Genomic DNA, 12516 nt, shown 5'->3' on the forward strand with positions numbered 1-12516 from the left:
GAAAGAGTGGACAGAGCAAAACAACACAATCCCAGCGACATTATAATCCTTCGGTAAAACACATGTTTATTAAAACACAACGCTGACTGAGTCAAGTCCATACATTCATAAATTACAGCGTATGAACAGGAACAAATTATACTCTAAATATAACATACACAGAGTTTTACCATTGGCAGGCTGAGGCACGTTTCTACATGATGTGTTCATTATCACAGCGCCGAACAAACAACAATCTATATATCTGAATATGTAATAATATGAAAGATAACTCAGAGCATCCTATAAGCACAGACACTGCCCCCCCGGGCCCCAGCCCCTCCCTCACTGAAACAAGACCCAGCCTGAAAAACAAAGACACACAAAATAAACACGAAACAATATCAAATGTCTGTTGTGGTCGATCGGGTGTATTTTTCCACAGACAGTAACCTGTGTTGGTTTCTGCTGTGGACGATGATCATGTGTTTTCTAGGCCAAACTCTTCCTGATCAAACTGGAAGGTTCAGACTGTGACTGAGGTTAAACTCAGCGTCAGACTCAGGACGTTCCTCCTCCTGGGTGAGGGTCAGTCCTTACAGACCACTCTGGATCCCAACACTGCCACCACAAAGCTGTGATTATCTGCAGGCAACAGAACAGTAACAGGTAAGTGTAGGTCACATTGTCATGGCGGGACAGACTCACGGACCATGCTGTGGTTTGAGTGCAGAGTCTGTTTCAGTAGCAGTCACATACATGAACATTAGCAGAGCAGGAAGTGAAAGTGGATTTGGAGACAATGACAAGTCTTGGGTGTTGTGGTGTCCCGGTAATAAGTTCAGACACAGCAGCAGCAGCACCTCTCCAGCCCTCGGTGCTCCAGAGTAGGAGCACACCTGGATCACAGGGCAGGTATTCTGTCCTCCACAGAGTCCAGACCACCGTCTCTGTGGCTCACTGCTGTCAGCCAGACACTTTGAAGAAACGTGCCAAACTGTCGGAGCAAATCTTTTACAAAGAATTTCCAGAAACTGAGTAAAAGCATAAAAAAGCAGAAGTAAAAGTTCTCATGCTGCAGGCTGCCTTAGTGCTGCATTAATGTGCTCATTGCTAATGTTGGGGCTAACTATGATGACCTCTGCTGCTGCTGTAGTTTATCCATAATAAAACATATTCATTTGTTTGTGTTATTGTATTTTTGTTGTTCCTGTGTTCTGGATTCTTCTTTGTCTCGGTGTAGTTTGCTGAGCAGTGGATTTTTCCCCAGTGGCCTAAACAAGACACCAATGAGCCCAAACCACACTACAACAGCACGAAGCTGGTGGGGTTCATGTTTTAGAGAAGATTTAAGGATGAGGACTAATGTCCCACCTCTGTTAGAGACACTCTTCACCTCCAGCACAGTGGACACAGCTGAGCTGCAGTCAGTTACTGCTTCGTGTCTGTGCTGCTGTCAGTGACCATCAGCTTGTAAACTGAATGATGAATTATTATTTTGCAGTCAGCAGTGTGGCCACCAGGGAGCAGCAGAGTCAGACTCATTTACACTGATTATTGATCACTCACTGTAGAAAACCAAAAGAAGATGCACCATCAGCCAGAGAACGGCTCTGAGTCATTCAGGTGTTTTCAGTCCTGTTACTGATCACGTCTCTGAAAAGCCTCTGTGGTGATTCCAGCTGTGGAGGGTTTCATGTCTGATATGATCAGTGTTTACCGCCTGATCAGGCTCATTGATCCATCTGGAACTGACTGCTTTTTCCTGAAGCACTGAACTGAGCCTGAAAATATTTCCCAGGAGGAGCTTGGAGGGTTTGGAGAGCCGCACTCAGACTCACAGATGGAAACGCTTACGGAGAGTTTGATGTGTGTTCAGGAATCTGCTGCCAGTGAAGATGAGGTCACATCCAAACAGCTGCTCTGATGAAAGCTTTATTACTGATTATTCACAGGTGATTTCACTTCATCTTATGAATATGGACTGTTTGTCACAGGCAGATGGACAGATCATGTATATGTATAGCATTTGGGTTATTATCTATATAATAACATTAACAGTAAGAACTACACACATGGAAAGACAAAAATATCCACAGAGAAAGATTTAAAGACCCCTCTGTCCAAGTGTTCAGCATCAGTATTACAGGTGAATGCAGCCTCAGTGTGAAAGATTTACCTTGTGACTGAACCTTCATTTCACCTGGTGCGTTCATTATCAACCAATCACGTAATGAGGCAGCAACACACAGAGAATCCACATAAAATCACTGTTTACAGAGAGATTCTATGTGCTAACAGGCTAACAGGTCTATGTGCTAACAGGCTAACAGGTCTATGTGCTAACAGGCTAACAGGTCTATGAGCTAACAGGCTAACAGGTCTATGTGCTAACAGGCTAACAGGTCTATGAGCTAACAGGCTAACAGGTCTATGTGCTAACAGGCTAACAGGCTAACAGTTCAGCTCTACAGCCCCATCTGATTGATCTTATTACTGATCCATTTGACTTTGACCTTAGAGAAGAACGGAGGGCTGTGATTGGTGGAGACATCGAGGAGGCGGTTCTCCTCCAAGCTCTGCCTGATGGAGCGCATGTCAGCAGATGATAGGCCGATTTTCAGAGACAGCAGTGCTGACACGTGAGCGTTACTGAGGAGAGACGACAGAGAAGTGATCAAAAAACAGACACATTCAATCTCTCTGGCCATCAACAGTGTCAGAGTCTGCTGGAGACCTGCAGGTCCTGACCTGTCCCAGCTGAGACTCAGGTCTCAGAGCTGTCAGGCCGGACAGCTCACAGCTCTGAAGAACCTGAACAAAGTTTGTGAACTGCAGCAGATGCAGAGACCTGGATGCAGACCTGGATCTTTCCCTGACCCGAACCAGCTGCTGCTAGAGTCTGAACAGAAGGACGCTGGAATCAGCAGCAGCTGATGCTGGATTATATGATCAGATGTTCTGATGGAAAACAAATGAAAATGTTGGCAATGAACATTTTCCTGAAACGTCAGCGTCAGATACGAGCAGTCACTTAAAAACTGCAGCAGCAAACACTTTCAAACTGTGTCGGCCCTCAGAAAAATCCTCGAAATCAAAACCTTTTTCCAGCTAATTTTCTGGAAATCTAGAGGAAAGTTTCCAGGAAAAATGCTGGAAAATACAGAACGTGTAAAAGAAGCTGCTGCTGTGATCCAGTTGGTGTGATGCCTCCTTCAGAGAGGAGTCATTTGATTTTCTGTAAAATACAACACGGTTCAGTTTCCACAAAAACTGACCTCAGAACCTGCAGGAAGGAGAACTGACTGACCGGTTTTCACTCAGTGCATCTACCAGCAGCAGCTGCTCTGTAAGTAAATAAACTGAATAAAGAACCAACGTTAGAATATTTTTAAAAACAAAATCCCAGATCTGGTCAGAGCGGCTGATTCTTCCACAGGTGAACTCACCTTTAATAATGTTAAAGTGAGACAGGAAGTGGGTGAATCCAGTGTTTAATGTGCACCAGACCCCAAAGACAGTCTTTTACACAGGGAAACAGAAAGGAGAGAGATGGGTGAAGCCAGACAGTCTCCGCCCACCACCTTTCCATTCACCTGTGACACCTGAGCCCCACTTGCCCACGCCTGCTGTCTCCCACAGCAACCAGGTTTTTCTCACGCACCAGATCCAGGTCACAGCTTTAGTGTTTGTATATGAGACTACACACTGACAGCTCACAGGAAGCTACAGAACACAACACCAAGGACGTGAGAAGGACAGCTCACCCCCAGCAACACAGGTGTGCACAGGTATACCTGCTCTCTAGCTCTCAGGTTCACTCCTTTGACACCTGGACATCATTTGTTCTTGTTATCAGGTTGAAACATCAGAGCAGCTGCAGCCAGGCGGTGCCTGACAGTCTGAACTCAGGGCGACAGAGTCACACACACCTCTCACACTGGTACACAGCCACACACTGACACATTAACACCGGTGCTGTGTGTAAACAGCTGGAAGGTCAGATGTTAGTGTGTGTGTGTGTGTGTGAGAACAGAGGAAGGAGGTTTTTACTTTAGATTGAGTCACATGTCACAAAGCAGCTGATGCTGACGTGAACGTGTTTGTGTTTTTTGTTTGTGTTTGTTTGTGTGTTTGTGTTTATGTGTAGTTTTCAAATGTTTTCTGAACATGTGTAAACAGGAAGTTGACTGGATGAAATGTAAATAAACATCAAAACAAAGCGTCACTAAAAAGATCCTCATGTTTCTTCCTGTTAAACGTGAACGTGTGGGACAGATAAAGTCCTGATCCAGGGACAGGACTGTGGTCTCCACGTCCTCCTGAGCACGAACACAAAGGTGAAACCGTTACGTCTGAATACCTGAGGTCGGGACACGTCCTGGCCAGGCTGACCATCTCCAGATGAACGCTTCCCGGATCCTGCAGACGGAGAACCTCAGCCACGCTGCAGAGAACCTTACTGAACCACGAGGACTCGCTGCAGCCCTGAGGACAGACAACAGCAGAGGACGTAGTTCTCCACTGTCCGCCTCACCTGAGCTGAGGTGTCACATGTCATGAAGACCTGCACCATAATACTGAATCATACACACACACACACACACACACACTGCAGTCTGCACTGTGTGTGTGTGTGTGTGTGTGTCTCACCTGGTCTTTGAAGAAGTCGTCCATCGTTTGAACGTCCTCCTTCATCTTCTGAGCTCCGGCCTGCTGCTGCTCTCGGCTCTTCATCCTGTTCTTCATCATCCTCTTCACATACTGAAGAGCCACGTCCTGATGGAGGACACCCAGCAGGGACTGCAGGGCCAAGGAGACAGGTGGTCAGGCAATGACAGGTGGAAACAGACAGGTGAACAGGTGAACACAGCCTCACCTGTCTGCAGGCTGGTTTCAGGTCAGTCAGGTCCATCAGGTGTTCATTCAGAGAGTCCAGCAGAGAGATGACCACAGGAGGTGACGCATCCAACCAGTCAGGTGTCCACAGGTTCTTGTAACACACCTGAACACACACACACGCACACACACACAGGTGAACAGGGTCTGGGCGGGGGACACGGTATATTTCATGTACAGACAGTTTTCGTACCTTCAGCTGGACATGAATGGGACAGGTGAGATACCTATACCCACAATCCCTCAGGGCAGACAGAGTGTCCAGACAGCGACGTCTCTGCTGCTCAGGCAGACTTCCTGTTGTGATGTAATCCCTGGGGAAAGTCACAGACAGCCAATCAGCTGCACAGAACAGTTCAGCCCTGAGCTGAAGGACGTCGCAGCAGCTTAGAAGATGCTGACGCCTCATCTGCATCTCACCTGAGCTGCTCCTCACAGACCAGGTGAGCTTTGACCACCGAGCAGATGTTACTGTGGTTTCCCTTCATAAACTCCTCCACACTCTTCTTGTAGCTGGAACACATTTCATTCTGTGAGTTCACACTCGTCCACAGCCTGACCGTGCTGCGCCCGCTGCCCCCGCTGCGCCCGCTGCCCCCGCTGCCCCCGCTGCGCCTGCTCTACTGTACCTGCCAAGGAAGCTGTCCAGGTGAGCTGTGATCCTTTGGATTCTGCTCTGGTCTCTGATCACATGGCTGAACTCAGTCAGGGAGCTGTCTATCACCTGGAAACACAAGCACAGCAACATATCCATCACCGTTAGCACAGAGGAAAATCCAGGTAAACCTGCTTTAAATCACTACAGGTGATTCATACAGAACTCTTTTCCCTCATCTTAAATGCTGTATCTTTTCTGACTCTGTCTCACCTGTATCTCACCTGGACAGTCTGTGTCTCACCTGTATGACATCCACAGCCAGCGGGCTGAAGTAATAGCTGTCGATGAGCTCTGGTTTCCTGCCACTCAGCCAGCTCTCCTCTTCTTTCTTTAGAGCTGTGCTGAGCCACAGCTTCACTTTATCCTGGAGGAACACACACACACACACACATACACACACACACACACACACACACACACGCACACACACACACGCACACACACACACACACACACACACACACACGTTTACACCTGAAACTTTCCATGATGATGATTTAACTGGTCTGTGTCACAGTTTGAGGCTGAAGAATATATTTATATCTCTCTCTCTCAAACACACACACTCACACTCACACACACACACACACACACACACACAGACACACACACACACACACACACCCTCCTGGTCTTTACCTCCTTGTGGCTCAGGTACTGCTCCTCCAGCTGTTTCAGATGGTCCTGCAGCAGCAGTGAACCCAGGCAGACCGTCTTTATCTGTCCATCCAGGTCTTCGTGTTTTAATATTTTACTGAGGAGGAAACACAGACAACAACAAAACAAAAATAGAAACAGTAAAAAGAGGAAGCTGCTGATAAACCTGATCCTGAACGTGTGTTAGTTTGTCTCAGACCCGAGGCCACAGGAGCAGAGACGGACCTGGAGCCCTCGGCCTCATGGTCCATAATTCCTCACTGACACTTCCTTGGTCCAAGTTTCAGGACGAGAAGAAAACTGCTTATCCAGTTTCTGGGCTCTGAGGACGGCTGTGTCCTGTGTCCTGTTCCTGCAGCCTGAGACCTGAAGCTTTTAGTGAGCACCTTCATGGTTTGTTGTCTGACCGTGTTAGTTTAACCCTGGTTTAAGCCTTTTATTTTGAAATGTGCTGTATGATGCAGAACTGACACTGAGCTAATCACAGATCAGACTCTGACAGCAGCTCATTAAAAGTCCCGGGGGACGGAAGACCTCGCTGTCCTCTGCTGACACCATGTGTTTGACGCTTCATCAATAATCTCAGTTTAGTTGAGGACAGTGAGTGTGAGACAGTCAGCGGAGACTCACTCTGGATAGAAGTGATTGACCCAGAACAGCAGGTAGCTGCAGTCGTCTATGTCCAGTCCAGAAGCAGCGAGTTCCATCAGCCGAGCAGAGAACCCCTGATGGTAGAGTCCAGCGTAGACATTCAGGATGTCCATCTGCGGAGGGTAACAGTCCCTCATCGTCCTCACCACCAACAGGTCCTCCTTCACACGGGTCCCCATACGACACACCTGCAGACATTCGTTAGCACCTGAGCTACAAAGATGATGGAACAGTTTTACCTGTAAAAACACGGTGACACTTCCTGTGTTAGAGCTGAAAACGTCCCTGATTCTCGTTTCGCTCTTTGTCTCGTCTCTGATCTAAACTTGTCCTAAATGTATTTAATCAGAGTTCTCACATGTGAAACTGGGACAGACACCTGTGCACTGCTGCGTGATGTCTTTACTGATGTAACGGGGACAGAGAACAACTCACCTCCCTCTTCACAGGTGAGGACAGTCTGTCAGGTCCGGTCAGCTCGTCCTCTGCAGCTGTCTTCAGTCTGGAGTCCACTATGTTCTGAAGCAGAGAGTTGTGACTGCTGAGACATTTCAGAGGACGCCACACTGGAAGTCTGTCTTCAGAACAGTCTGTCCAACGCCGGTCCTGCACCTCCTGCTGCTGGATGGAGGCCACAGCACTCCTCAGGACGTCCAGGTGTCCTAAGGACGAGGGGGTGCTGAAGGTGTTGTCGATGGCCATCAATATCTGAAGTTTCAGAGCCTCAAAGTCTTTCTGCAGCTGGTCCTCGTCCTCGCTGGGACAGTCCTGGCTGAAGACCTGCTCCTCCCTGATGATCAGCCTCCTGCTGACCTCCTCCAGCAGCTCCTTCTCCTCCACACAGTCCAACTCGTTCTCTGCAAGAAACAGACAGAGCCCGTCAGCCAGGCAGTCATCTGCAGCAAGGTTAGGGTTCCACCTCACGTTCGACCTCACGTTCTACCTCATGTTCTACCTCATGTTCTACTGGTTTAAATGTAACGTACATTAGTACTAGCAATGGTTTTGCTGGTTCTGCTGTGTCTGCTGGTTCTATCTGAGTTTCAGCGTGATGATGGACATTTTTGCTGGTTCTAGTTCAGAGCCATCAGGTTCTGGAGAAAACAGCAGATTCTCAGTTCTATTTAAGGTTCTGTGAGTTCTCTTTGATAATGTTCCTGTGGTTCTGACCTTCAGTGTGGCTGCGGTTCTGCTGTCTGGTTGAGCTGTTTTTCCAGAACTTTGCGGGGTTCTTCAGTTTCGGCAGTCTCCTCCTCTGTCCTCCTCGGTTCTCCTCGGCGCCTCCTGCTGAACATTCAACACCAGCGTTATCCACAGAACCTTCACCTTCCATCAATAAACCAATCAACATGTTCAGATCTGTTCTAAGGAGAACCTAAAACCTCCAGACTCAGGCCAACAAGCATCAGACTGAATCAGTGGCAGGATTTAAGTTCGGTCCCGAACCGTCACACTTCACATCAACAGACATGAGACACAAAACTCGCGAACCGACCGGACATTTCCCTTCACGCGCGTCCGCGCAGCATCCGGACCTGAAGGTTCAGCGCGTGAACGACACAAACATCCATCAAAATAAAAGCCCGTGGTCAAACCGGAGTTTCTCCGTTCGGACCGCGTCCGCCCGCCGTCCTCCCACCTCTCATCTGTCGGTCATTTGATTCTGTGCTGGAACATCCCGGAGGGAGGGGCGGGGTTAGAGACAGAGAGGTGATGCCGTCATGAAACAGGACTCTGGTCTGGATCCCTGCTGCACTGACACACGATCCTGCCTCTGAGCTTTGATGTTTGGAAATGCAGAGACGATCGCGATCATTCGGATCCAGATGTTTTCCCAAACAACAAGCAGCGATGAGAACTGGTCCCAGCGGGGACAGATGAACCAGAGACAGGATGGTGGACGCAGAGGGACACCTGTGGCAGGTCACCGCACAGAGTGTCACTCTGATGTGGATCAGGCTGTGTCGCCTCGGATCGGCCGGAGCCCCCCCGTACTGACACACACACACACACACACACACACACACCACACACACACACACACACACACACACACACACACACACACACACACACACACGATGTAACATTAAAACTCATCTCACCGCCGCTGCTCTGCTGACTCCTCGTGGACAGAACGGAGCTCCACATCCTCAGGACCAGGATCCAGATCAGAACCCGCAGAGGGTTTAATGAGATGTTTCACATCAAGGTCCAGACGATCCAGGATCTGCTGTGGCAGGAAGACACTGAGGTATGAGACAGATGAGTCAGAGCATCTTCTTTCAGTTCTTTCACTTTCAGTTTCAGCTCCTCCACTGCCCCCCACCTCCATCTCTTCTCCTCCACTACCCCCCCCCCCCCCCCCCCCCCCAACTCCCTGTCTCTTCCACTGGCTCATGGTGGGAGGAGAGAGAGAGACAGAGAGAGGGGGAAGGAGAACTGGGACAGTGCAGGTTTGATGCAGAGCAGGATTAAAAGTAATGAGAGGACAATAACATGATTAGTAACAGGACTAATATCAATACAATCAACAACAGGAAAAGAACGAATGATGTCAGACTGATAGAAGGAATAATAGTAATAATTAATGAGACTAATGGCGGCAGCAGATGAACCTGCAGAGAGCGGCGGCAGAAGAAGAGAGGAGAGGAAGAACAGAACCACAGGAAAGAGAAGAAGCTGAGTCAGTAACATGTATTAATGGGATATGAATGAGAGCAGACAGAGAGGAGCCCGGTGCATGATGGGAAGTCCCCCAGCAGTCTGTCAGCACGATGTCAGCTCACCTGTCTCACCTGATCACGTGAAACACGTCAGAACACATCTGAAATCGTGTCAGGGACTATTTAAAGGTGTGTGTGTGTTTGTCTTGTGTTCCACAACCATGAACCAATACAACACAATTACAAAGAGCTTCACAACAACAGAACACACACTGAAACACTAAAAAAAAGAAACACAACAACTAAACAAACCAGAGACGAGCAGAAAAAATGGAACAAGAAGACGAGGCTTCAGAGACCCGCTGACTTCAGAGGCTCCGCTCCTGGATCTCAGGTGGGACTGAAGCATGTGATGTGATCAGGAGCCAGAGTGAGGACGCTCAGACAGGTGTGACGTGTTCATGCAGGTGTGACGCAGGTGTGACGTGTTCTGGTTAAAGCTGAGCAGCTGAGCTCTGGACTCAGCTCCAGCTGACATTTCACAGGAGCACCACGTCACACAGGTCCCGTCACACCTGGGATCAAGCTGCGTCTCAGGTGATTCCATCACAGGTGGACAGCTCGGGGTACGCCGGGGCACACCTGTGAGGTCAGAGGTCATTTCCTCCTTGTGTTATTACTTGTGTATTTGCTGTTGCAGATGAGATGAATGAGACCAGTAAGCCTGCCATGGTCCAGGTCAGAGGTCAGAGGTCAGAGGTCAGAGACCAGAAGAGGCTCTGGACTGTGTGTTTGTGTTTGTGTGTATTTATTTATTATTATTCATTTATCTGTTGCTTCTCACAGTGAGACTCTGTGATCATGTGACTGTGTGAACGTGACTCTGAGACGAGACGCAAATCACACAGTCAAATCAGGACGGCATGCAAAACACACACAGATACACACACACAGAGATACACACACACAGATACACACACACACACACACACACACACACACAGATACACACACACACACACACACACAGATACACACACACACACACAGACTCACCTGATTTGAATTGAGAGCAGCAGCAGTGTCGTCTGATCAACAACGAGCTTGACGTGTAAAACTCTGAGGACTGAGCTCAAACACTGGAACTGTGGATCATCATCATCGTCGTCGTCATCATCATCATCGTCGTCGTCAGGTGGGTCGCTCCTCTTCTTCACTCTCTGAAAAGTGTCCACTGTTGGTCTCCCGGCTCAGGTGTAGGTGAAGCTCGGTCCTGATCATGTGACTCAGTTCAAACTGTGAATGTTTGAAACGTTCATCTGTAAACTCTCACATTAATCTACTAGCATGTCTGTTGTCATGGTGACACGTCTGTTTGTCTGTCAGCTGTGATGTGTTCAGGTTCCACATCAGACCAGTGTCTGACACAAAGAGCAACAGTAAGATCATAAAGGGGACCAGTGAATCCAAGAACCTCTGAGACCCCAAGATCTTAATCTTTATAAGACACTCTGAAACTCAGTGTGGGTGAACAGAACCCTGGAACCCTGAGGAAACACGCTAACTCACATGTTCCTGAGGTCATGGCGTCGTATCTCCATTCGGCCTGTTGTCAGCTGGTTTCTGTGTGTGTGTGTGTCACGGTTCATCACGCTCACTCGTGGTTTTATTTTGTCTCCTCTCAGCTTCCTGTCTCTGTTCTCTGATTGGCTGAGATGAACACCTGTGACTCAGCGGTGGGCGGAGCCTGTGGAGAGGATGCATTGGCCCTGCAGGTGAGATTCAAACACAAGCTAGCTGATTTTGGGTGACCTATCACCACAGTGAGCTCAGGTATCATTAACACCTGAATTCAGCACCAAGCTCGCTGATTGGTTCCCTCCTCCTCTCCAGGTGTTTCCAGAGTCTGTGGAGTGTTTTCCAAAACTCTCCAGGTGTCTGCCGTCCATTGTGGTGGAGCCCACAGACGGAGGGGAGGTGGAAAGTGGAGAGCTTCGCTGGCCTCCTGATGATGTCAGCAGTGATGTCACTGAGGAACATGCCCAGGTGACAGGTGAGGTCATCACAGTAAAAGAGAAACAAACGTTCCACCTTATTTATCATCATGGGCTCATTGATCAGTCATAATCAGTAATCAGACAGTGTATGTACCTGGAGTGACATCATCAGGTCTCTTTTCCAGGTGCTGGTGTACCTGCGGAGGAGGTGAAGCAGGAGCAGCAGGAGACGGGCGGAGTTTAAAACCTCCAGCTGACACAACTCCTCCATGCTCAGCCAATCAGCATGAAGATCTCTGTAATGAAGATGGGGGAGGGGCAGCACACCTGTACCTCTAGGCCAGGGGGCGGAGTCAGGTCAGGTGAAACTGAACTGACCAAAGAGGAGAAATGAAACAGAGGAGTTCAGGTGTCTGAAGGTGGACCGCTCCAAAAGGACTGTGGGAAACCAACGACCGCCACCTGAAGCCACGACCGACACCTACCGCTCAGGATGAGTGCGTAAGCTCAGGCTCTTCTGATTGGCTGTTGGTCACAGCTTTGTGACGTTTGAGTGACGAGTATGTAGATGATGTTGGTTATAAAGAGCAGTCTTCCTGTTTTCTCACTTCCTGTTATGTCTGATTTCTCTCACGTCAGTTGAAGGTTATTTCATCAACAGGTTTAGGTTGGAGGGGTTAAAGGGGTGGTGGGGGGGTGGTGATGAATAAGGTCAAGGAGTGTCCTCACAAAGACAGTAAGAGAAGGATGTGTTTGGTGCCAGGAGGGTCCCTGACCGTCAGGGACCTGTGAGGTGGATTCAGTTTCCTGGATTTAAAGAGCCAGTCCAACACTACGCTACATTTAACTGCTGAGTCAGCATTGTTTCAGTGTGACGCAGCAGTAAATCATCAGAACACATGGAGGATGATTTGGAAAACCAGTGTAATGTTCCTTTAACACAGAGCTCCTGTGTGAATGCACTGAGCTCACACTGCCCTCTGCTGAAATAACTCTGCACTACACCAAA

General features: G+C 48.6%; 2 protein-coding genes across 5 annotated transcripts; one reads left to right on the top strand and one right to left on the bottom strand.

The window, feature by feature from the left end:
* Positions 1-1942: 1942 nt before the first annotated feature.
* Positions 1943-10781, bottom strand: tnfaip2a (tumor necrosis factor, alpha-induced protein 2a). Of its 4 annotated transcripts, none has more exons than XM_041063935.1 (14): positions 10567-10781; positions 8950-9074; positions 8015-8128; positions 7280-7701; positions 6824-7032; positions 6176-6290; positions 5778-5900; positions 5508-5602; positions 5299-5391; positions 5072-5192; positions 4859-4984; positions 4633-4782; positions 4343-4467; positions 1943-2631 (listed from the first exon to the last, which is right to left on the bottom strand). In XM_041063935.1, exons 2-14 carry the CDS (start codon positions 8993-8995, stop codon positions 2448-2450), a joined length of 1923 nt encoding a protein of 640 aa, XP_040919869.1. In that variant the 5' UTR covers positions 8996-9074; positions 10567-10781; the 3' UTR covers positions 1943-2447. The 4 variants fall into 4 exon arrangements, with proteins under 4 accessions (XP_040919869.1, XP_040919868.1, XP_040919871.1 ...); XM_041063934.1 differs by having other exon boundaries at positions 8015-8131; XM_041063937.1 differs by lacking the exons at positions 8950-9074; positions 10567-10781 and adding an exon at positions 8340-8477.
* Positions 10612-12063, top strand: LOC121199347 (protein LBH-like). Its single transcript, XM_041063942.1, has 4 exons — positions 10612-10705; positions 11196-11285; positions 11404-11563; positions 11693-12063. The coding sequence occupies exons 2-4, from the start codon at positions 11226-11228 to the stop codon at positions 11749-11751; spliced, it is 279 nt and encodes a 92-aa protein (XP_040919876.1). The 5' UTR covers positions 10612-10705; positions 11196-11225; the 3' UTR covers positions 11752-12063.
* Positions 12064-12516: the final 453 nt, after the last annotated feature.

Source organism: Toxotes jaculatrix, chromosome 19 (assembly GCF_017976425.1).
Source record: "Toxotes jaculatrix isolate fToxJac2 chromosome 19, fToxJac2.pri, whole genome shotgun sequence".
Taxonomy (NCBI): Eukaryota; Metazoa; Chordata; class Actinopteri; family Toxotidae; genus Toxotes; species Toxotes jaculatrix.